General features: G+C 43.3%; 1 protein-coding gene and 1 long non-coding RNA gene across 7 annotated transcripts; one reads left to right on the forward strand and one right to left on the reverse strand.

Annotated features, from left to right (window-relative positions):
• Positions 1–751: 751 nt before the first annotated feature.
• On the reverse strand, positions 752–3,110 carry LOC140578915 (uncharacterized). Its single transcript, XR_011983185.1, has 2 exons — positions 2,677–3,110; positions 752–1,940 (listed from the first exon to the last, which is right to left on the reverse strand). It is a non-coding gene; the product is annotated as an uncharacterized lncRNA (long non-coding RNA).
• Positions 3,111–10,137: 7,027 nt separating this feature from the next.
• Positions 10,138–22,273, forward strand: relb (v-rel avian reticuloendotheliosis viral oncogene homolog B). Of its 6 annotated transcripts, none has more exons than XM_023813719.2 (10): positions 10,138–10,158; positions 12,214–12,371; positions 14,310–14,594; positions 15,355–15,515; positions 15,697–15,788; positions 17,546–17,677; positions 18,223–18,327; positions 18,539–18,754; positions 19,532–19,603; positions 20,892–22,273. In XM_023813719.2, exons 2-10 carry the CDS (start codon positions 12,246–12,248, stop codon positions 21,458–21,460), a joined length of 1,758 nt encoding a protein of 585 aa, XP_023669487.1. In that variant the 5' UTR covers positions 10,138–10,158; positions 12,214–12,245; the 3' UTR covers positions 21,461–22,273. The 6 variants fall into 6 exon arrangements, with proteins under 6 accessions (XP_023669487.1, XP_023669483.1, XP_023669485.1 ...); XM_023813715.2 differs by lacking the exon at positions 10,138–10,158 and adding an exon at positions 10,720–11,068; XM_023813717.2 differs by lacking the exon at positions 10,138–10,158 and adding an exon at positions 10,721–10,965.
• Positions 22,274–25,671: the final 3,398 nt, after the last annotated feature.

Consider the following 25,671-nt stretch of genomic DNA (forward strand, 5'->3'; position numbering starts at 1 on the left):
TGTGTGACTTCTCAGAGCAGTTGGCATATGTCACTAAAAGCCATGTTTTTGTTTTTCCTGCGCTGGTCTGTGTCTCACTGTTACTGCGCCGAAACCGTGTCTGGTATTTGGGCCACCATATTATTGTAGAGTCAGTGCGGAGAGACACGCTTTAGCAAATATGTGGAGAGACATGCTTTAGCAAATATGCGGAAATACATTGTGCACGACTCACACTCCTCGCATGGAATCTGCACGCTGCTCCCATCGGGCAGACGCTGTCGCAGCATTAAAGCCTGATTGGCCAGACTGTGTGACAGCTATTTCCCACAAGCCATCAGACTGCCAAACACACTGCCTGCCCCCCCACTCCCCCCCCACACGCACCTGATCTGTGAACTGACCTCGTCTTTGCACTTCATACATTAGTCTTATATGCTGCTACGTGCACAAAACACACCAATGTTGCATGAATATTTATTCTGAGCGGCTACTGACCATATGCACAAACACTGTACACATAATTACATTCCATTATGGGTCTCTTTGTCTCCACTTTGGCTGCTAATAATTTGTACAACTTCTGGATGTTAAAAATATCGTCCGTACTTAATTGCACATTTTTAAAGTTATTGTCTATATTACAGTTATATATGTTTTTCTCTCTTTTTTTATGTGTGATTATTGTTAACTGTAAAATCTGGAGCCACAAAGCCTCATCTCTGTATATGCATGTATGTAGCTGAGATGACAAAGTTCACTTTGACTTGACTTGCAGATGACAGTTAAACACATTTATTTTCACACGACTGCCAGAGAACTGCCAGCGGCACGGACAGGGTAAGTCACCAGTACACACACTGAACATCATCGGGGGGGTCAGAAACACACCACAGTAGGGCAAACACTTCATGAGAACGCGACACACTTACATTCACTGACATAACTACACATCATGGACATTATTTACACGAGGATAACTTAGTAAAATAACATAATCATGAGAACATAGTGATTCCCAACAATGAATGAACAGCGTGGTGTCCTGGCTGCAGCCGGGCCAGTAGAAGCTGCTCCACAATTTCCCAAGTGTTTTTACCGCCCCAAGGTGCCGGCTCCTGTCCTGCCATGCACCGCCCCCAGGACCATGGTTTGAAGGCTCTGGGGAACTAACAGCTGCAGCAGCCTTTGGAGTAGAGGGCCTTAGTCTGTGGGTCCAGTGCGGAGACCTCCCCCCCTCAGGCCACCTCCCTGCCTGTAGCCAGTCCCTCACTCAGGGCAGCACTGGGTCGCTCGCCTGCTCCGCACAGTGACAGTGACGGCAATCATCCAGCTGGTGCTGGACCTCAAAGTCGTACCCCTGGGGGGGCCTCCAGTGAATGCGCCAGCTGTCTGTGGACCAGTACTTGCCCCATCAAGTTCTCGAAGGTAACTGGGGTGTTGCAAAGCTCAAATGGCACCGAGCCAAAGTGCCATAGACTGCAACCGATGGTGACCGTGGTCTTAGGTTGGGCATCTGTTGCCAGTCTGATCAGGCAGTAGCCACTTTGGAGGTCAAAGGAGCTAAAGCACATGGACTCGGTGTCGTCGCCCTGTATCTCATCGATCCGGGGCAGCGGATGTGAGTCCTTCCGGGTCACAGCGTTCAGACGCCAGAAGTCCATACTAAAACACCATGACCCATTCATGTCCCAGACTAGGACTGCTGGTACAGCCTATGGCCTGTCCGAAGGTTTCACTGCACCATTTCTTGAATCTTCTGCTCTGCTTCTAATCTTCTGCTCTGAACGCCAGCTGATGAGGACACAGTCAATGCGGCGGGACTCCTCATCCCAGGCAGTGACGATGTCCAAATGTCCATCCAGAAAAGTCCTCAATCAGTGTCGCTACTCAGCTGTCAAACCCACGCTGCTTGCAGTATTCACACTTGGGGAGTTATGCATATGAGAGAGCTGATCTTCCTTAAAAGGAAGCACATAACGCCTTATGACTATTTAAATAATGTGGCTTTTAAGTATGTCCAGTGGTTGGTTTTAGTGTAACGGGAAGTCTAGTGTCAGTTTCCGAAAAACAGAATTCAGTACAGTGAGGGTTCTGGACCTATAGTCTATGGTTGGAATATTTTCTTTCTATGCAAAACCATCTGTAAGTAATATAATTTTTATGTTGCTTTACATTAATCAAAAAGTATATTTATCGGAAGCTGTATAAAATTTTAATAGATTTGAAACATTATCTATAAATGTTAATATTAATGTTAGTCAGCATACAGCCTATTTACATCTGCTTGAACATTGTGTGATGTAAATAGTGCGTATATGATACAGATATAATGTTTATGCAGATATTACAGATATAATGTTCATGCAGATATTATTGCAACAGTGATATGTGCTGATTAAACTTGTATTTTCTATTTTACAAGGAAGTCATGACTTCCATAAATGACATAAAATGGAGTAACATCTTTGCGGGGGGGGGGGTTTCTTTATTGTTCCAGAGAACCAGCACTAATTTCACCATTTCACCATGACAGCTGTATGCTCAGGCGTAGGACCTTTCTGTGCAGTGTTCTCGTGGGCTTCTGCTGGGGAATTTCCTCCCACAGTCCAAAAGTGTGTGCAGTAGGTTGATTGGCGACTCTAAGTGATTGGCGACCCTGTGGTGTGTTGGTGACTGCCCGGGATTGGTTCCTACCTGCGCCCGTTGTTCCCAGGATAGGCTCCGGTCCTCCCTGTGGCTAATTGATTAAGTATTTATGGTGATAGATGGATGAACATCTGTATGCAGTCTAATGTTCTGAGATTAAAATCCCTGTAAAAGCCAAGTTAAACATAAGTATGAGGTATTGAGAATGGTCTAACTTAGGGTGCACACCCTGAAGGGTAAAGTGATGAGATTTTTGGAGATTATTGCATCAAGGGGCCTCACATTCATCTTACAGCCTGTGCCTTTCCTACGGTGGTGCAGTGGGTTCGAGTCTCTGCCACGGCTCCGTGTGTGTGGAGTGTGCATGTTCTCCCCGTGTCATCATGGGGTTCCCTTTGGCTGCTCTGGTTTCACCCACAGTCCAAAAAACATGCTAAGGTGAACTGGAGATTCCAAATTGCCCGTTGGTGTGTGTGGATGGTGTGTGAGCGCCCCCTCCTGGGTTATTCCCCGCCTTGCGCCTGTGGGTTTCAGGATAAGCTCTGGACCCCCAAGACTCTGCAGAGGATAAGCATTTAAAGAAAATATATGGATGAATTCTACTGCTGGAGCTGTCAGTCATTTCATGTTGTATTTGTTTTGCCTTCATAATTTCAGATGGTTTCCTCCCTTTTCTCCACAGTGAGATTTGATCATGGAGCTCACTTGCCTAGTCAGCTTCATTGTGCTCCTTCCTGCCCTGGTCCTGCCTGAAGTCATCACACCCTTTGTCAACTGTAATGAATTCTTTGCTAAACCAGGAGGAATTGTCACTTTCCCAACAATCTTCAAGCAAAATCAATATAAGCAGATTTGTCAGAAATACAACAATACAGAAGTACAACACAGATGCCAGAATTCCTGTGTATTCTGCTTATCTGTACCGAGGAAACGAAACATGCAGCGGTAAAAAAACTTGGTACATAGAACCTCAGGTAAGTCTGTTTATGTTATACTTCAAAACAATAAACAAGGCTTGAAGTTAATTTACTAGTTGCCCACAATTATTGCATAGTTATCATGTTACACCCCAAAACAATAAGCAAGATTTTGATGTTAAAATACAAAATTATTTGCATTTAGTGTTGAATCCGATCAAATTTCAAAGAGTTTATACAGTGAATTGTTAGATTGCATTAAAGTTAAATTATACAAGTCAGGTTTCTCTGGTGAATTCCAACATGTGACTTTTATATATCTAGCTTGATGACCCTAATGGTTCTCCAAACATGGGCCCTAAGAGAGGTGTGAATGGAGCGGGGGAACACCAAGCCCTGAACACTGACTACAAGAACCAAACAGAGTATGAGAAAGGCCACCTGTACCCCGTCTTTCACACTTCTAAGAACTGCACAAAAAATGCCACGTTCACTCTGACCAACCCGCGCGGCCCCCCAAAATGGATCTCTGAATAGTGGCAAGTGGCGTACGCAAGTTGAGAGAGCAACAAAAACATTCTTAGATGCCCACTGCTTTTCTGGATTTGCTTATGTTGTTACAGGGGTCGTGCCAGGAACAGGAAAGTTAAATAATAGGGTGATTATACCATCTTTTTTCTGGAGTGCCTACTGTTGTCTAGATAAAACATTAATGAAGCCAACTTACTCTGGGGGTTTCATCACGCCTAACAATAATCAACGTGACATTCCAAACATTACTGTGGCACAACTGGACCAAACACTGAGTGACCAGAACCATTATAACACTCCTTTTTCTGTGTTTCGAAACCGCTGCTGATTCAGAAACACATCAGTGCTGATCAATGAAAGAGCATTTGAATCCTCCACCAATCCCTGTTTTTGCTCGCCAGATTCCTGAAAAAGCTTATGTAACCTCCCCAGCACTAACCCAGCAGACAGACGGTCATGGGGGGCCTTCAGCCTGTCCCAGGCAGCGTGGGATCACCCTGGGTGGTAATCTGCCGCGTGTCACTAGTTAAGCTAGTTATTCTCCAATCAGACCTCTGCTAAAAAGCAATCATATACTCTCTATATAACTTTATTGCCAAATAAAGCTAAAGCAAAACTGTGTGGTGTTTTATTATGCTTCCAGTTGTGATTCTGCTTGTTTGCTACAGAATAATAATGAATTTACCAGCCCCTGAACCTTGCCCAGGATAAGTGTTTGGCAGATGGAAGGATAGATCAGGATGGATAGTGACAGAGGTGTAATAGGCTCTATGTGCACAATGTCTGTGATATATTTCTGTTAGACATTATACCGACACCTAGCTTCTGGTTTGTGGGGTCAGCGGCTGGTCTGAAAACCAAACAGTGATATGGGGCTGAAGAACTGCAAATATTCAGGTTTTTTTTTTTAATAAAACGAGTAAGAAGACAGCGACACCTTTATATCAGTATTTTAAGAAAAACCTTTTTTTATCCCAGGGTTACCAACTCTCACGCATCTGACGTAACACGCACACTTTCAATTATAAACCGAAATTTAGTTACATCAAAGGCTTTGGGTAGTTTGCAAACCCTACAAGCTATTTGCAAGTTAATACAAAAGGCTACAAACATGTTAATGCACTTATTCAGAGCTGACTGGAAAACTTGTTCACGCACTATATTTAAAAATAGGTTTTCCACACATACATTTGCATGGCGATGAATAAAGTATCGTGGGAGAATTTTTTGAACCACCATTGCCCCTTTACTTCCGCCTCTCTAATTGCCCTTTGGATTTTGACCCTTGGCCTGTACACTGATGATGTCATCAGCCAGTGTGGCTCATGAACAGCCACTTTCTGTCCCTGTAACTGCGTCTCATTTTGATTGCCCTCATACTGCCTGCCGGCCATTCTGTGTGCAGCTCTCCCAGTTATTCCATAAGATTACAAGAAAACCACAGATGGGCTATTACACAGTGACGTGTTCGAATTCCACTTAGCAGCTTTCGCTCATGTGCAGTGATGCCTGCAGAACATTTTGATTGGGGTGGCGATCAGGGGCCAGTTATATTTATGGGGATGACCCCCCTGTGTGGCTTCTATGTTTCTGCTTAGATGGTAGAATAACCCATATTTTGTTTTAATTATTTTGATGTGAGGTGGCAATAGGGGTGGTAATGGCCACCTTTACAGTATTCAGTGTGTTTGCTACTGAGAACAAGCAAGGAATCAAAATTAAAACTGACAACTGAGACTGTGAACTGAAAAAAAACAATGCCTTAGTTTGAAAAATACTAAACTTAAGTGGAATTGTTTGCAGAATGTCATTGTCATTGGTTATCTGCTCGTCTTTGTCACTATTGCTTGGTAGGATCTTTAAAGTCAAGGGAAGGTTGCGTAGGTGTTTGTGGTCGGGAAAGATGCACACGAATGTTAGTGCTTTTGCCACAGTATTTAACTTTGCTACAGCAGATCTCGCAGACACCCATATTCATGTCCAGTTGTCCATTTACTTCGTACCCGCTGTCCTTCAGGGTTACGGAAGCTCAGTAACCAGGCGAGGGACATGTGATCGGCGTGCAGCTGGAAGCGCCATCCACAAAGATACGGACAGAATTGTCGACAGGCCTGCACAATCTCCAGGGTCACGTAGTAATTCTGCTCCCTCGTTGTAGGCGTCGGTGTCGAGGACAAAGGGCAGCGTAGGATCAGGGGACGTCAGCACTGGGGCTTCTGTAAGTGCAGTCCTCAGGTGGTTAAAGGTGGCGCCGAAATCTCCAGTCCACTCGAAGGACAGCCCCTTCTCAGTGAGCGGGTTGGTGACACTGGCAAAGTCCCATACAAACCTCCGGTAGTACTAGGTGAGACCCAGTAGGCTGCAGAGCTCCACAACACTGCGTGGGATGGACCAGTCTCTGACCACAGCGATCTTCCCTGGGTCCGCTGCCATGCCCTCACCGCTCACTACGTGACCTAGGAGGGAGGGGTAGGCGAGCCTTCCAGATTGCAGTGAAGGTGGTGCGCAGGTTATTTAGCGCACCGTCAAAATCGGTAGTGTGGGTGAGCAGGTCATCAAGGTAGGTGACGCACTGGGTAAGGGGGACGTGGGCCGGCACTCGCCCAATCAAGTTCTCGAAGGTAACTGGAGCACTGCAAAGCTGAAATGGCACGACCAGAAGTGCCATAGACTGCAACCGATGGTGAACGCGGTCTTAGGTTGGGCATCTGGCGCCATTTTGATCTGGCAGTAGCCACTAGGCTAGAGACTCAGATGGACTTGGCAAGGTTCTTTTGAACAATGTACCATTATGCAAATCTACTTTCCATTTGTCTCAGAAAAGCTGACATATCCTTCCTAGCCTGTACTCAGTACACAGACCACCAAATACATGTGAAATAGGGGGCCATAAAGCCACGACCGCTTGAAAAACTCAGGTGTAAACTTTTGTTTTAAAAAGCATGCATATAATGGATACTTTGAGCATAAGCGGAGTTTGATGCCTGCGCTTGGGGGGGCGGAATCCGCATCTGGCTTACCTTATGTGTTAATGCACGTATCTGATGTACACATAAACCATTATTTGTCAACCTGCAACCTAACCAGCAGACTGCTTATGCAAACAAAATGCCAGCACAGAGCATGTGCAATGCTGGTCTTGCCAATGTTTTGCAGTTCTGACTCGACCCTCTGCCTCCCCCAAAACTTCGCCCATGGCTTTAAGCTTTCCCAATTAGTTTAAATTATTTGTAGGTGATTTTTGTTCATGATCGCTGCATCATCACTGCATTTCAAAAGTCACCCAGACATGTACCCGCATGGTCTCCGTAGTTCCATGATGAGTAGATGGTCACGGGGAACCTGAACTCTCTCCCAGGCAGCTTGGGATTACAGTGGTGCCCCAGTTGTGGTAGACATTGCCCCCTAGTGGCAGAGTCGTGCATCGACTTTAGGCACGCGTAATTACGGGTATTCGTTGTTGTTGGAGCTTTCAGAGAGTGAAAACGGTGAAAACGTATCCACCTGCTCGCCTATGTTACGCCCTTGTAGTGGTGTTCGATACTACAAGATTTGGTATCGATCCGATACCAAGTAAATACAGGGCAAGTATCGCCGATACGATACCGATATGGATACTTTTTAATAATTAAGGTGGATGCATCATCAAATTGCTAAAGCTAAATTCATTTTCAATACCTTTAAGTGTTTTTGGGATTTTTTTATTAATTAGTTAAAACTTAGGACAGAATTTGGGCAAAGTTTATAAGCAAATAAATACTATGGTGCGGAGGTACCGGCGGGCAGCGACGCATGTTGGACTGATGCCAGCTTGTAAATAGTTCTCGGTAATCGCTTGTGTCATTATAAATGTGCTGTGTGTTATATTATGTATAGTGGTTAATGTTTATTGTTGTACGTAGCAGGGTTGGTGCCATTCCGGAATGCATTGATCAATTCCAGTCCAAATCAGGAAATGGAATTGGAGTTGGAACTTAAATCTCCCTGAAATTCAAATTCAACTCCAATTCTGTTCCGCATAGTTTTTTTTTCCAATCCCAACTCCAGTTCCATTTACTGATTTGGACTGGATTTGATCAATGCATTCCGGAATGGCCCCAACCCTGGTACGTAGTGTGCATGTAGGCCTATGTGTGCGTGCGCCCACCATGTGTATGAGGAATAAACGGGGCGACGAGCATGGTGGGCCGTGCAAGTGTGTGGTTTGTAATAAACGCCATGATTGTCCGCTCCTTCCGTGTGCCACGCCCTCTCGTTAACCTTGTATGGAATACCCATGTGATCAGCTGTTTCTCGTTGTTGTCATTAGTCCTCTGTATTTAGTCAGCGTTTCAGTTTGTTTCCCCAGTCCGGTCATTCTATTGTCCGTCTGCGTTTTGCCTGCCTTACCTGTAACTAAACCCCGTATTCCCCGAAGTCTGCGTCTTTGTCTCAGTTCCGACCCGCTCGGAACCACAATATTATTATAATTAAATGTATTACCTTAAATGTATTAATGGTTTATTATTAATGATATTAGAATAATAAGAAATCTTATTTTTTTTATGTATTTTATTATAATAATTAGTTACTGTCTATCATTGTCTAAATGTATTTTTACTGTCTAAATATATGTATTCAGCTAGTGTAAACATGCACGATGCTATCACAGCCAATGCGAAGCTGAGACTGAAGCTTTACACTTTGTTTCCGCTGAGAGACGTGCCACGTGACTCATTTCCCCGTGCGTACAAGTTATCTTAGGTCTGCGTTCAGGGTTCGACTTCTGAGATTCAGATCGAGTTCTAGGTAATTTTTTTTCGAACTGGTTGGTTCAACTTTTAAGAAATTTAAGTTCTAATGAGTTCGAGTACTTAGGTACCACTGTACTTTATTATGAATACAGTGGTACCTCAGTTCTCTAACTCTAATAGCTTTCCTTTGGATGCGTTTGTCATCTTATATAAATATTTAGACGGTTAAGTTATAGCTATTAAGGAGTGACTAGCACTGAATGCACGTAGCAGCCGCGTGCCATATCTTTGTTTATCTGTTGAAGAAGTAGCCTAATGACAAATTACTGAAGCGATTGTTTATCTGTATTAAAATGTGTGCAGTTTACATGTATGCACAGTACAATAGGTATGTTAATTGAAGCACATCTTTGTTTGTATTTGCAGTCTTATATATGCAGTTTATGGGGTTTTCAAGTAAACGCTATCAGAGACGCGTCAGTGTGCTGAGCAGTTACTGGACCCGTGTTTAGCTCGCCGGCCAGGCGGTGTAGAGCCGCACAGCTGACTGCAGAAGAGCGACCAAAAACAGTCTCCGCATCATGCTGCTGATGCTCTTACAGGAAAACGAAAGAAACGCACCTCTAAGCCTTGTGTGTCAGGCTACAGTGCTACTACTCCCATCTGGTTATAATAATATGCAAAGTTATGAGTATTATATGCTATATTCAACAACAAAAACAAATGAAGGATTGCGATGTATAAAACGCTGAAAAAAATATAAAACTTAAATTGAAATTGTAATTTAAAGTCAGGTTCCCTTTTCAAGTGGCGTTTCCGGTTTATTGTCCAGCTATGGCCTGTAAATACTGCCACTTAATCACGTGTCTTTTGGTAAGCGATCATCGTCGGGATATTATCGACCAGTAGATGGCAGTGTTATTACGTGTTATTTCCACGTGTTGCACTTTAGATTAAAAATACATTTAATAAAAGCACATTCTGTAATCGATATATATGACCAATAAAATATGTCATTTTCGTTCAGTTATTATACAAACGACGCCTACCATTGACCATTTACTTTAAATTTGACATTTTTATTTCAAGTTTTATTCAATCTCCATTCTTTTTTTTTTCTATTCTTTTCTTTACTATTTCATAATTACTACGACCAAATATAATTGAACTACGTTAAGAGTTAGTAAGTCCCAGTACCTTGACCAGGAATAGCGGTTAGCAGATGGTTGGACTTAATGTAGATTGTACAGCCAATAGTGCCCTCTATGAATGTAATGTAGTATTGCACCTTAGGGTGATGCAACACATGGAAACTCATGTTTGTCTTGCCTGCCTTTGAACAAGAAGCGGTAAGATTTTCTTAATCTTAAAAATTGTGCCCATTCACAACATGAAACACTAACAACATCCAGAGATGTTAAACTGGATTCCGGAAGGACAAATCGCTGAGCAGGCATAAAAAGTAGACATTTAGAATTAGAACCTAACTACTTTACAAATTCTATTGCACCTTACAGCGCTACAGAATTAGGTGTTAGGTTAGCTGATAGTGTAAGTTATGTAATAAAACTTACATCCTGGTTTTACAACTCGCTTTTCCAGTTGTGACGTCACCTTAGGTACCAGAAAAAAGCAAATGTGATTTATTACTACTTACCAAACTTCGATTTTACTTTCCCACAAGACCCATATTTACTATATTAAGCATATTAAGTATATGCTTCCCACAATGCTTAGTACATTTGTATGCACGAAGTGTGTCGTATTCTGTTTAGGGCTGGGTTGCTATGAAGACGCGTACTGGGGGTTTCCCAAACACTGACGTAAGGGGATTTCCACATTTCTACACCAATATTCAGCGGAGATCTATAGCTTACAATGATAGTGGGAGTGCACTTTAAACAAACGAAAATCCGCAGTGCTAGAGGCGCACTTCACATTTACTTCAGCTCAGCGCTTAGCGGTGCGACATCATCTGGGACCAGGAACGACAACTAGCTAGCTGCAAAAACCTACGTTAAAATTAGCTGTGGAGGAATAGTGAAACAAGTTTAAGTTAATTCCAACAACGCCGACATTTGTTTTGGATTCATTTGTATAATGCAAATCCAGACATAAAAGTGCGTCGCAACAGCATCTCAAACTACCAAGAATCGGTAAATATCTGTAAAGCAATAAAATGAAATTGAATATTTGAAAAGGGGCTTCTTAATAAACGATGAGAAATGGGCTCCACGGACGCATCGCACGAATACCTAGGTACGTTTTCTTTTTTAGCCACGGTATCAACTTGAACTGTAAAGCAAGTGATGTCGCAGTATTAACACTGCTATATAATAATGCTTTTTTAAATGTATTAAATATGTTCATTTGTGGTTTGGAACTGAAAGCAGTGGCATCAATATTTGTCTGCACATGTGTACAGTATTTAGTTTAGCTTAAACTGTAAAGCGGGACACGGCCTACCTCACGACGGGTTGAGACATCGCCTTATCTAAAAGTTGAAAGTCGGCGAGGAGCTGCGCAGTCGAGCATGCGCACTCCCTCCTCGCCTGGAGCGAGACGGAGCAGTGCCGCAGTTAAAGGCAGAGGTGCCGCGTCGGGATGTGCCCTTAAGCTGGCACGCGCTCGATGCGTGAGCGCCTGTAGGTCAGAGTCCGTCATTTTCCTATTTAACTTAGGTTGACAACAGCGTGCTTTGATATAATGCCGTCATTGTTTGGCTGGTCCCCTTGGCGAAGGGCTGAGTTACTGTGCTGAAGCTGCTCGCGTTTGGTTGAGGAACAGGGTCAAAATACAGTGAAATTTGGCTAAATCCTCAGACACATGCGTCGCGTGAGTTCTGAGATCTATTACGTTGGTGTTATTGGATTGTATAATAGTGTCATATGCAGCCAGTTTATTTGCTGTTTTTGTTAGTTACATTTCCATTTTCCTGCATATAACCAAGATCTGAGTTCTTTATTAATGCACTAAATATGTGCTTTCAGTATTCTTTTTATATATTACATTTAAGCAGTATGTAGCATAGTCGAGGAAACTTTATGTATGCATGTCCAAAGTATTAAATGGCCAGTCGATTTAAATTACTTCTGAAAAATACTTTTGCAGTGAAGTACCTAAACAATAAATTTATTTCAGTTACAAGTCTCCTAGTATAGAAGTTACCTAGGCAACACATTTACCAACAATGCTACATATTCCGTTATAGAGTGAAAATGTAAGCCATGTCTATGTTAAGAAACTCCAAAAAGGTACTTTTATTTTCAGTGTGAAGGGGAGAAATGTAATTTATGAGGTCTTTGCAGGTTATCTTATTCTCTATTAATGTTTAAATCATCATTGAATGTTACCTTGTATATTTAATAATACAAATAAATGAAATGTGGCTTTATTCCTTGCAGATCTAATTGATGAATATTTGTTGGAAGAAAAAATGTCAGCCACCCCGGTGCTACCTAGATCGCCTCAGGTTCCTCAGACCTCCAGGCTGAACTCAGCAGCTCCATCACGGGCACGGCGTGCCCAGCCAGTACTGGTGGCCAGAGGAACGGGTCCCCAAGTGAGTACCCGCCCCCCCCCCCCCCCCCCCAAGCAGCAGACTGTGTTCCTATTATGCTGTTCATGGTTTAATGGCTGTAGCTTTCAGTCTGGGCAGGTAGCAGCGGTCTGGATTCCATTTGCCTGCTGATAGGTCGCACTATGCAGTGGCTTAATCATTAATGAGAAGTCAGTTACAAATTGAAAAGATAGGCAGTTAGTCTTTTCTTAGTTTGTGAGAATCTGCTTGTTTGAGGATGGTTATTACTGCATGGTGACAGTATTGGTGGCACTTTTTGTAAATGGAGTATGGATTTGAGAACTTTAGCATGCATTAGATCAGTATTGATCGTAGTATGGTGGACAACCACATGCATAATTCAGCCCTTCGAGTTTTTGGCAATAGATATAAAGTGTGAGCAAAAGAGCCTGACTCGAAGTACTTTTAATGGCAGTAGTTTCTGCTGGGTGGGGGTTGGTCATAGAGGTGGTGTGACGGTTTGTAATTTGATTCCTACTTTCACTTTTTTCTTAACGGTATTCTATAACTGATTTCGGCCGTCATGAGAAAACGTACTGCATACTCAGGGTCACTCCCCCAGCTCCACAACAAGGCCCATGATTGGTTGGATATCTCGGAAGTGAGTCAACTTCCTTGTCTTAAGTCATACTCCTATTGGCTGCCTCAGCCTGCCTTTGTGTCGATGCCTTCCGCTTGCTCCCGGGCATGCTCGGACACAAACACACATTCGCAATTTCGCATACACAAACACAGACGTAAACCCCGCGGTGAACGACCATGTATATCCTTGTTCTTTAACTCAAGTAGGACCGGAGTCTGTTTACCCTTTTCATGGCAACTTAATGGTAGAATATTTGGAAAAGCTGCAAGTATTGCCAGAGTTCGGGAGGAAGAAGTAAAGAGAAACCTTTTTTGTTTTGTTAGATGTAGACTGCTACGTTTTTTTTTTTTTCCCTTCCCTCTTTGTTTTGAAAAAGGCATCTTCCGGTTGTTTGGGCTTTTGTAGCTGGCTGCTGTCGGGTTGCAAGTAATAAGGTATGTGATCAGCCCGAATCGAGTGGGAGGGTATGTTTGGCTTGCTTTCAGCGCGAGGAAGCAAACTTTTAGCGCGGCGTGCTCCGTGACGGCGCCTTATCCAGAATTTCACAGCAGACAAAGGCAGAGATGAAACTGGCAGGGGACGGAAGCATGGTGAGGTCCGCGTATGACTACAGGAAGGAAGTCTGATACGCAGCATAGTGTTAGGGCAGGTCGAGGTGAGATGCATTTGGGTCAAACAAGGACACGTGAATCTATAGAGATACGTAAGAAAAATACACGACTATTGCCTGTTTAAGGAAATACTCAGCTTTCTCCCCCGGTGTTCCGTAAAATCTGTAGAAATACGAATGTAGTTTTTTTTTTTTTTTTTTTTTTTCTTTGTGAATGCTTCCAGTAAGCTAACTTACTTTGCTAACTTTAGAAATTACATTGCATTTAGCTTTTGTAGATGTAGAAACTGTTTCACAATTTGGTTCCTGCTTTTAATGTACTTTGTGTGTTTTCGTGTGAGTATGAGTTGACATATAAATGTAATTTGTAGAAATATTTCAAGTATATTACTTTCTGTTGGATATGTTAGCATATGGATTCCCTATATAGTCCTTGGTTTTACTGAATGGAAATCAAAAATAAGAAAAGTATTAGTAAATGTATTGTATGCTTGTACACTACTTTTTACTATAGTTTGATTTCAGTATATGCAGAATTGTGGTTGTTCTCAGTGGATTCAGCACATTGATGGTTATTGATTACAGTGACCTTGTTCTCTTTACTCTTCACTGTCGGTTGTCATATGTCACTGTAAGCATCATGCCACACAGATTCCTTGTAAGTGTGAGCTGACATGGCTTGTAATAGCCCCCATTCTGTAAATTGTTTACATCTGTTCCTTCGCAGTTGATGTTTCCAATCTGCCAGTCCAGTCCAGATGCCATGGCCTCTCCCATTTCCAAACATGGAAGCATGTCCTCTGCGATCCAGGCGTCAGTGCCCAACAGGATGGGGACTGTCCACGGAGGCACCGATCTTCTGGAGAAGTTCCTGGAGATACCGAAGTGTTCCATTGTGGAGCAGCCCAAAGAGCGGGGCATGCGGTTCCGCTACGAGTGTGAAGGGAGGTCGGCTGGCAGCATCCTGGGGGCGGGTAGCACGGAAGCTAACAAGTCCCTCCCAGCGATTGAGGTCAGAACGTAGAATGATTCATTATTAATAGTATTTCACTCAAATCTAGAATGCTGCATCTCGCCTGCGTAACACACATCTAAAATCTATTATGATTTGCATTCTTCTATAGATGTTTAAAATGAGCTTTTTTCCAGACCGTTTGCATTGTTTTGCAAATATTTTGTGCTATTACTCAATGGAATCACTCGGGTGGGAGGGGCAGAGAAAGCGGGAGATTTAACTGAAGGATTTACAATGTTAGCGTCATTAGGCTGAACAGGAGGTTTCTGTTTAGAAGCTTGTTTGGAATTGGGGCTGCAGGGGTTTGGGGCAAATTGGAATGTACCATCGATCCCACTGCAAAGGGGGGTTCCCCGTGTGGTTTGGGTTGACACTTGTGAAGCAGTGCCTTATTCATTCTAAACAAGTGCGCATGGAAAATGTGTGTGCAACTGCTATAGAAAGTCCCTCAAGGACAGATCCTTGCCAGAGACTGGGGATTACCCCCTGAGCGCAACTCCCGTATTACAAATATAATGAAGCATGCCTCAAGGCTTCTCACTGCCATTACCATGTATAGAGCACTCATTTAGTCACTGCTTTCCAGTTTCTAGGAAACTCCCAGCATCATAAGTATAGAGCAATGCCAAAACAGTGTGTCTATGAAGCTTGCATGCTATAGCATAATCAGACACACCTTCTGTTCTCCCTCATGGCAACTGGAAGAAAGGGATGACCAAGCATCTCTGCCTCTTTCTCTGCTCCTTTATTGTACCAGATCCGGGGAAACTTGAGGCAAGTGAAGAAGGTGAAGATCACCGTGTCCCTGGTGACTAAAGACATCCCTCACCGGCCACATCCCCATAGTCTCGTGGGTAAAGACTGCAACGATGGCATCTGCGTCGTCAACCTCAACCTTCGCACCCAGCCAAAGCACAGGTGTGCCACCCTCCCTATGACTTCATATCTTCTGTAACACATTTAACCCTTCCGAAATTCACTGTATAGCTCACCCCTACAGATATTCAGATATTTCCATGTCCTTTTTCTCTTTAGATCATGGATGATGCAGGACTGTTGTCATTAATGTTGTGTCTTATTCCTTGTATGACTCGTCCAGCTTTGCCAATTTGGGGATCCAGTGTGTGAGGCGGAAGGAACTGGATGCTGCCCTGGAGAGACGAAGGAAACAGAAGATTGACCCATTTAATAGTCAGTGAACCGCCATTTATAAACACATAAGATGCGTGATGTTGACCAGAGTGCAGGGAGGGGCTTGTACAGTATGTACTCATGGGAAAAAAAAAATGTACACACAGTTCAGTTGCACGCAACATTGGGGTGCAGCCCATAAAGTATCAGGGTTTTTCTGATAATGTGTGTCCCGGTTTGGCTGTCAAAGTCAGAGTGCACAGCTGGATAGAAGGAACTGCTTTAAATTCTTCCTCAATTTTATCATCAGCTTCAATGTGAAATATGTCTGAAGAATATCAGCCAAGTTATTGAACTGAAAGCAAGCTTTTATTTTTTTTTTCAAACTTCAGCGGTTGAGCATTTTTGTTGAGCATTTCAGCTCAAACGAGCTGAAATGCTGAGTTAATACGAGCAGATTTAAGGTCACGCTAGCAGTTACATGCCCTCATGAAACAGATTCTCTATGTGACAGAAAACAGCTCTTAATCGCTCACTGGATTCAAGTGCTGCTAATTGGTGATACTGGTAGGGCAATAGTTACTAAATAACCGAATAGTAGAAGTCAAACTGGGAAGTTGTGCTCACTACCATTTTCTGTAGGTCTCTACTGTGATTTTGTTGGATTATAGCAGTATGAACATTGTATGGAAACTGGTTCATGCCTGGTATAGTATTCAGCAACACTGTGTGATGGGAATTTCTGCCTCAGATGCTATCACAAACACTACATTACATGTACAGTTTACAGTAGATGAACTGATAAATAACAATGCTATGTACAGTGTGTAAATATAGACTAGACCAGGGGTGGACGATCTTATCCGATAAGGCCCGGTGTGTGTGGGTTTTCACTGCAACACCCTGATTAGGTCACTAACTAGAGGACGGATTGGCTGAAGAGTCTTCGCACTGGGGTTTGAACAGCTGACCTAAAGGTTACCCCAGAAACCTGCATACACATCAGCCCTGTGCAGATAGAATTGGCCACCTCTGATCTAGACAATGTAATTTGTATGTCATCTTAGCACAGTGAATACACGGGAGTAAACAAAGGACAGTAACTATAAGCTAATTCAGTTGCTTGGTGACTCCCTGGAAACGTGTCTGCAAAATGAAGGTGATCATACTTTTTGTGTTTTTGTGTGCCTAGGTGCTAGTATCGATTAGCATGTTGCATCACTCTGTTCTATTGCTGATACGTGTCTTAAGCGATGTTACATTAAGGCTGATTTGGCACACCAATCACTCTCAGTAGCAGGGATTAGGCACAGCCTGAAAAACGGGTTCTAAGAAGATGAATGCTTGGCTACGGAGTCTGACGCACGCCTAATCAAAGCCACTCCCAAATTGCTCTCCGTATGTCATCCTTTCCATCACATACGGCCACACAGGCAGTTTTCTGATATTAAACATAGTTTCATTTCTGCCTAAATTATACTTACATTTCATGTTTACAGAAGCAGTAATTTCAGGAGTCAGATTTAAAATTTTATTCTTACAGAAACATAAGTCAAGGATGCAACTGAAGTGTAACATTCAATAAAAACAGTTTAGACAATACAGATATTACTTGACGCTTTGAAGCTTTATTCTGATTGTTGGTTTCATTGTGAGTCAAACTTTAAACTAGAACTTGAAAATAGACAGCAAGGACTGTGGACAAACCAGGTCGAAAAAGCAAATGTATATACAGGCAGCATTGGGAGGTGTTGTTCCTGTGATAAGTGCTAGTGAGGTTTCATACTGATGTGGTTTCGGTCTCTACTCGACCCCAGCTGACCACTCAAAGAGCATAGAAGACATCGACATGAATGTGGTGAGGCTCTGCTTCCAGTGCGAGCTGGAGAAGGAGGATGGCGAGAAGGTTCAGCTCAGTCCTGTGGTGTCCAACCCCATCTACGACAAGAGTAAGCGTCGAGGCTCCATTTGTGCGTGCACCCCTCCCCCCTGAAGCCCCCGTCTACTTGAAAGCATGCTGCCAACAGTGGTGTGGAGTGTAAGAATTGCTCAACAGCACTGCTATGGGAACACTGTTATCTTCTCTTCAGCAATGTGTAACTGAAGCCCCATCAAAGTGCAAGTGTGAATATCTTTAATCTTGTAACTAGCTGCCAGCATCAGCACAACTGTATGACATGTTTCACACTTTTTTTTTTTCATTGAGTTGTTTTCTTTTTCAAATGAAAAACATACCACAAGAACCCAAACCTAAGCTTAGAACAAGCTGAGCTAAAAGTAACTGCTCACTATTCTCTTTTGACTCAGACAGTCTGAGTATCATAAGAACTCGGTTATCAATTTTCACAACGGCACATTCTTCCCGAATTCCGCCGCGTGGCTCATTTGAGGAAACGAACAGCATGTCGATGCTGTTGGCCTGAGAACACGCTTCCTTGTTGGCCTCGAAGCAGGTGTCGGTGTTTATGCTGTCGTGCTTTACTCTCCATCGCAGAAGCAACCACCACATCGGAGCTGAAGATCAACCGTCTGAACGTGCTACAAGGGCCTTGCACCGGCAAGACGGAGATATACCTGTTGTGCGACAAGGTGCAGAAAGGTGAAGTTTCATGTGCCTGCAAGTCTCTGTGGACGTCTTTGTAGAAACATGTTAGGGCCTATTTGTTGATATGGTGATTTGTTTAGATGTCGCGTTACTATTAATTTACAAAAGCATCACAGCATGTATTAAAGTGTCACCGAATATGGGCAAGCTAGTCTGCTGATTCGGCACTCTGATGCTGAGCTAACCTTGATTGCACTTCACACAGATGACATTGAGATCATCTTTAGTCGGGACAAGTGGGAGGCCAAGGCAGAGTTTGCCCAGACGGACGTCCACCGGCAGATTGCCATCGTCTTCAAGTCTCCGCCCTATCAAGAACGTGACATCACAGAAGAGGTGGAAGTGGATGTCTGCTTGCGTCGGCTGTCTGACCACATGAGCAGTGAGCCTGTCAAGTTCACCTACCTTCCCCACAACCCAGGTGAGGTCATCCTGCCTTCCTGCACATGCAACTCAGAAAGTAGTTCCTGTCATCCCCCAGGAAAAAAGCTTGAACTGATGTGGTTTCAGTTCACACATGCATAAATCAGTATTTTCTTTCATGGTTTATTTCATTTATTACACACTATCAAATTATAAGAACTATGCAATAAACGCTTTCGCTGTAATGGTATATTTACCATGTTTGTAAGGCTTATTTTACACATATCTACTAAACATACCCCATTAGATACATTAGGTAGAATTTCATGTAATAAAATTGCCAAATGGTTTTTGCCTTTTCAGCTTTGTTAGTATCGAAAACATTGCTGGACAAACAAGGCTATATTCATATCAAAACCTTCAAAATTCCCTATGACTCATACGCATTGTTGTGAAACAGCCGACACCTCAAATGTTAACGGTCGTTCCTGAACTGAGGCATCTGTCTGTGAATAAATGTGTCTTGGTGTTCGCACGGAGAAGATTTAACCGAAAGCAAAAGTTTCATAAAGGAAATTATTGTTACTTTGGAGAAGTTTCAGCCCATCTTGCTTATTTTGATGGTTTTAAAACTGTAACCAGTCATTAATACCGGGTGACCCAAGCTTGGGTCAGCAATGAAGTCACTCATAATCAATGTTCAATGAAACTGACATCCTTCTGCCTTCTGTCGCAGAAAAGCTGCTTCAGTGTGGCCACAGTTTAGTTCCAAGGCACTGTGCTATGGTGAAACGTAGTTTTAACATTGTCTAAATGTGTGGAACTCTCTCTGCAGACCCGTATGAAGTGAACCGGAAGAGGAAAATAAAACCAGATATCAGTTTTAAGGATGGCTGCCGTGTTACAAGTAAGGATTGGGGTTTTTCATGAAATGTTTGGTGTTAATTTACTGTCTTTTAGTATCTAGTTTTTGCTGTATGAATGTGTGTTATGGGATTTCTGCTGCCTCTTTAAGTACTACTGTTCAGTTCTTAAGCAGATGGTTAGAGCAGTGTTTCTTGAACCCGGTCCTGGGGACCCCCAGACAGTCCACGTTTTTGCTCCCTCCCAGGTCTGTCTGCCAGGAGCTGGGAGGGAGCAAAAACATGTGACTGTCCGGGGGTCCCTGTGGACCGGGTTTGAGAAACACTGGATTAGGGTGTTTCTCACCTGGGCAAACAAACATATGGGCCAGCGCTTAATGTTTGGGTTTCGCCTGGGGGTATACTCAAATTCGAGATACTAAAAGCATAGTATAGTTCAATGTACACTACTAGTCAAAAGTCTAGACATACCCACTGAAAATTGTTTGTTTTTCAACAAGATAACCTAAGTGTACTTAGGATTGTTATGTAGTAATTATCTTGTGAACAAAGAAAGAGATGGAGCGCTGTCACAGATGACGTGGCCCCCACAATCCCCACATGTAAACCCTATTGAACTGTTTTGGGATGAGTGGCTACATCTGGAAGCTGGTTGAAAGAATGCCAAGAGTCTGCTGTACTGCAGTTCGTCGAAGCGAAAGGGGGCTGTTTTGAGGAGTCTAAACGGAGAAAATTTTGAGACGTTGTGGTTGATGCAATATTTCACTGCCTCAAGGTCTTATACTATTAGGTGAATAACATAGCTAAAATAATGACGACATGCATTAAAGTTAGGTGTCCAGACTTTTGACTAGTATTGTATATGTAAGGGATAATGTACAGGCAGCCGGTAGTTATCGCAGAAATAAGCCCCGACAGTGTGATCAGGACCCGACGCGAAGCTAGAGGCTACCGGCTGCCTGTACATTATCCCGCTTATTACACGGCTACTTGCCACATAAGGAAAAAAACTGGACATGAATATGAATTTGAAACATTTTATTGCCATATTTGTTTTCAATTAACATTTTTAAATGGTAATCTTTGTTGCCGCAGAGGGATTTTAAACATATAAGTAGTACCAGCTATGCGTTATTACTTTGGAGCGGTTATTATTTGAAAAGAACGAACCTGCAAATGTCTCAACTGACCAATCAGAATCAAGCATTCCAGAGAGCCTTGTAATAAAATGGACTATTACTGTATATAATGTGTACATAATATAAATGCCGTTTTTTATTTCTAAATCACACTAATATTGCCTTGTCTGTGCTCTACATTATCTGTCTCTAGCTCAACACCAGGCAATACCTGAACCAACCAACCACCAGTTTGACTACTCTTTCCTTACCGCTGAGCCCAGCTACTCAGTAGCAGACCTTACGGGGGCATCTACCAGTCAATCGTCGCCAGATTTGAAAGATATCCATTACAGTCCCTCCCTGGACTCAAAACGGGAGGATATTAGCGCGGAAGATTTTCAGAATATCTTAAGGATGATCTCGAGTATGGATGATAGCGGAATCGTGATGCCCTCGGTGACCATGGCCCTCGACTGCGAGTCCCAGCAACTGCAGCAGCTGCAGCAGCAGCAGCAGCAGCAGCGCATGTTCCCCGACGTGGGCCACCACGCCGAGCCCATGCCACTGGACCTGGAGAACATGAACTTGCTGAACATGGACCAGACTTTCATGGAGAACCAGCTGGACCCAGATTACTACAATGACGTGTACGTGTACAATCAGGGCCGGAGTCAGCAGGCCTTCCTGCCGGACCTGGTCGGGTCCAACTCGCAGGCCCTCTGTACATTTGACAATGATGGCCTTAACCATGTCAAAGCGGAGACACATACTGACCTGTGAAGGATATGAAGCCAGCACCTTCAGGCTGTGACCGATTGTATAGGATTTCAACATTGCTTGCATCATTCCAGTTATTTCTAATGCTTAAAATATTAGCAAGAAGGTTAAAACATAATAATACTGATAGGAAAATGGTTTAGTTCTACTGAGAACTCATGGAGGGGGGCTGGTGGCGAAGGAGCATTTCCACACGCGAATCATCCCTATCATCCCACCTTGTCTACATCAGGCCATTCAGGTCCAGGCCTTTTGCTTTGATGTGACTCTGTCAGAGATCTTTCCTGGTTCACTGAGGACGCAATTAATGTCCAGGAAAAAACAAGGGACCCAATCAACGGGACAGACATTGCTGAGCTAAGTGGCAGACTTCATGCGTTTTCTTGTCGTTGGGGACCCAGATGGCCATTTGGTAGGACAGTTGCGTTCGCATTACAGTTAGATACAGGTCACCTTATAATTATTAATGTGAAACCTCAAGATCCGATCTGAGTGAAAAATTGGAATTGGGCAGTGAGGCGTGTAATGTGAAAGCAGCCTATCAAAACGTTATTGGTAGAGCGCAACAAACGAGAAACTGACGACTCGCTAATATGTATGTGACCGATAGTAACCTTACATGCTTTGTCTTCAGCTTTAGCAATTAGGCACTAGTTTTGCATTGCACTTCATGTATAGGTATTTGTAAAGGTTGTTAATATATGTATTAAGTGTGATCTGTGATGTATTTTCGTGGTCCGCTGCCCAGCTTTTCCCTGGTGACAGTTGGCTATGTCCTGTTCATTTTCTGTAATTAAATAAATATGTCAATAACAATGTTGTCTTTCTTGTTGCGTGCTTATAGTCTGTGCCTGTGAACAGTTATCAGTGACGTTCGATTTGCTACTTAGATCTTTAGAGCAGGGCTGTGTAAAATAAATCATTTGGGCTTCTCCTTTTTTTGTTATTCAGATATTTTGTATCACATTATGGTTTGAAATCACTTAACAGAAGAAGTGTGTCACTCTACATTTGCAACTGAGCTCTATATGCATCCACCAAAGGTACAAAATAGAATATAGATGAATATCAAGTGATAGATTGGCAACCCATCCTGGCTTTCTCTCAGCCATACACCCGTCATTTCCGGAGATAGGCTCCAGACCCTTACAACCCCGCATATAACAAGTGGGCACAGAAAATGGATGGAAGAAAGACAAATTAAAGTGCAATAGTGAACTCGTGTGACTCGGATTGGCAGCATTATCATTATTTAGCAATACAGGGTTATAAGGGGCAACCAACAACTTGATGTAATGATTGGCATGTTCTACCAAATTAGTGTGGGTTTCCTTTCACAATCTAAAAACATGTGATTAGGTAAATTGGTGTATTTTATCTATGGTGTATTTTACCAGCCTTGTATCTTTCGGGATATTATCCAGAGTCCCCAGAGCCTAGTACCGGATAAGCAGTTATGTTTGATAGGTATATTGACGGGTGGATTTGAATTGAAAGATGACTGAATCGTGACATTGTAGCTACAGAGTTGCCTTTTGCTAGTGTCTTTCTCACGACTGCCGTAGCTCACGTGTAATTGCAGTTTTCATACGGACATTCTTGGCGTGCCAGATTGGATGACCATCATCGTCTTGAAATTAAAGACAGGGGTCTTAATAAAAACATTTGAACCCGCACCCCACCCAGCCAAACCGCAGCTGCAGCTCGAATTTCACTCTGATTTGTAGCAGGACGTGGAGTCGGCTTCCTGGAGAGGAGCTCGGCGAGGAGAAGCCCGCTGGCACAGTCTGCGGGGGCAGATGAACCTTCGCTTGGCTGACAGGAAATGGGGAGAAGCAGGTCCAGAAGCAGGTCTTCCCAGCTTGCTATGCCATCAGCCCCCCCACTGTGCCCCCCCCTCGTCTTAGTTCAACACACAACTATACAGGAAGCAATATTTCTTCTACATGTCCATTTTTTTTTATCAGTTACACAGAGTCAGAAGCACAGTAACATGCCCAGAGCTTCCCCTGCGATCTTCTACGACGGTGTGGAGGTCTATCAAGTGGGGGAGGGGGGTCGGCGACAGCAAAAGTTATAGACCTCAGTGACAACAGTAAAAGTCTTTAACAGGGGTAAGGGGGGGGAGGTTAAATTTTTACTAAACAAGGTTTAATAAAAACCCTAACCATAACCACAGCCCTAACCCTAACCGTAACCATGGCTACTGAAGCACCCCCGTATGCTGCATATTTATTTTAAATTACACATCATAGGTCTTAGTGAGCACTATATATCTCAGGTTGTGTGTAGTTTAAATACACTGTAACACTCATGTAGTAATAAGTCGTAACTAACAAAAACATCCTAATAAATGGCTCTGCATGTACAGGACACATATATAAACAACAGCAGTCCACTCATTTTGGGAAGCGAATGGTGGGGACCGTCAGCCGGAGAGAGAGCTCTGCTATCTGCTGCCTTTGCGCCTGGGCTGTGCTGCTTATAATCTTGTCTATTTTTAGCTCGCCGGGTTTGCCAGTCAGAAAGCAGTCCGCCCACACGAATTCCAGACCCCAAACGCGGAGCCAGTCAAAGCGAGGCTCTGTCTCTCTTCACCTCCCACACGGCCAGGCCAGCAGGATCAGAATACCGGCCTTTTCTTATGTGTCCAATGTGTAGAGTGCCGCTATAAAAAAATAATTGGCCACAATGTTGGCTGCTTCCCAAAGTAGTAAATCATTTTTTTCCCTTAGAAACTGAGAGAGAAAATTCTTGAATAAAGACAAATCAGTAGCTCGCTATTCTCTGGCTGAGAAATCAATTCAAACAAGCTTCCCGAAGCTGCATTGGTTGAATGAGGGTGGGCAAAACCCTGCTGAAGTTCCTCATTTCGCGTTCAGGGTAGTCAGACATGGCCAGTCACATGTTAAAGATTCACCACAATAAAGTTAATTCACTCTGGAGTTTTTGAACTCCGCAGCCTCAACAAAGGATCCATTCTTATGCTGTCAAGGTACCGTCTTCAGTGCGTCGACAGTCATCACGCACAAGTTAATCATCACGCAGGGATGATCTGATAACATTGACTGATGACCACCAACTCTGCAGATTTAATTTTAAATTTATGAAGCCTTTTAAAGTTCACACACAGCTGTTTTCTCAGTGACCTGCCATTCTGTGCCAATATGTATGTAAATAAGGCTGAGGACCTGAGCTCAATGGCAGGATGCTTTTTCTGTGTGCTACATTGGCATGAGGACATCTGCTCGCTGGTAAATAAATGTCAGGAAAGTGTATGGGGCTCTGTATCCCACCGAATACTTGCTCCATTCTTAGCCAATACTGGAAAACCAGTTGCAGGGGAAATCCACAACAGGACCTCAGCCACTGGATAACTCCCAAAAATAGCTTTCGGATGCCTGGGCACGTACGGGTGTGACATCAACACGAGCGCAGGCGTGAGACCCGAGAAACCGAGACTGGGAGGCGAGGGCCGGCGGGCCGCGGAAAAGCAAATGGCAGCTGACGTCACCGTTTTGCGGAAGTCATAAGAACGTGAGTTCATCAAAAAAATAAAGCGACTTTTCTTTTTTTTTTACCCGGCACGTTTGGCTGTCAGATTCATCTGTTCTTGGAACTATGACAATTGGTGTGTGGGAAGGAGCCTTGTCCACATCACCTCCACTGGAATAGGGAAGTACTATCAAACGCATTATGTTTCTCATAAAATGTCATCAGATGCGTCAGACAACCATTTGGAATTTGTGCCACAAAAAAACAAAAGGCCTCTGAAAAGATAGTGCCAGCCAGGTATTGTTGAAAGGAAGCCCGCATTCTATAATTGTGGCTTCCTCATGCTGCCGACGGCGTTCAGAGCTGCCCGACTGGCCCGGTCTGTTTTGGTGAGATGGAGTGACGTTGGTTATGTGCTGGCATGAGAAAAAAGCAGATCAGAAGAAAACATGAAAGATTTGACATATATTATTTTGGTTTCGGGGTAAGACATTAATTCAAATGGCATAAGAAAGACAGCGAAGTTTCCAAAGCAATCCCACTGGGCTGGATTGAAATGATCATATATAATGTACTGGAGATGATGTATGTGTGTCTTTTGTTGTTGTTGTTTTATTGTAACTGAAGTTTTACTGAATATTGCTGTCAGCAAAATTATGAATGTCAAGTACTGTACTTATTTTTATTGCACTCGAATCAGTTACTCCATCTAATGGATA

The sequence above is a fragment of the Paramormyrops kingsleyae genome, chromosome 17 (assembly GCF_048594095.1).
Source record: "Paramormyrops kingsleyae isolate MSU_618 chromosome 17, PKINGS_0.4, whole genome shotgun sequence".
Classification (NCBI taxonomy): Eukaryota; Metazoa; Chordata; class Actinopteri; order Osteoglossiformes; family Mormyridae; genus Paramormyrops; species Paramormyrops kingsleyae.

What these genes read in the sequence shown, in the direction of transcription:
- relb (XM_023813715.2), top strand. Translation starts at nt 11,035, where the DNA reads ATGGGCTCCACGGACGCATCGCACGAATACCTAG. An exon ending in CAACCCCATCTACGACAAGA is followed by an intron (nt 17,678 to 18,222) that starts GTAAGCGTCGAG and finishes TCTCCATCGCAG; the next exon opens with AAGCAACCACCACATCGGAG. An exon ending in GGATGGCTGCCGTGTTACAA is followed by an intron (nt 19,604 to 20,891) that starts GTAAGGATTGGG and finishes ATCTGTCTCTAG; the next exon opens with CTCAACACCAGGCAATACCT.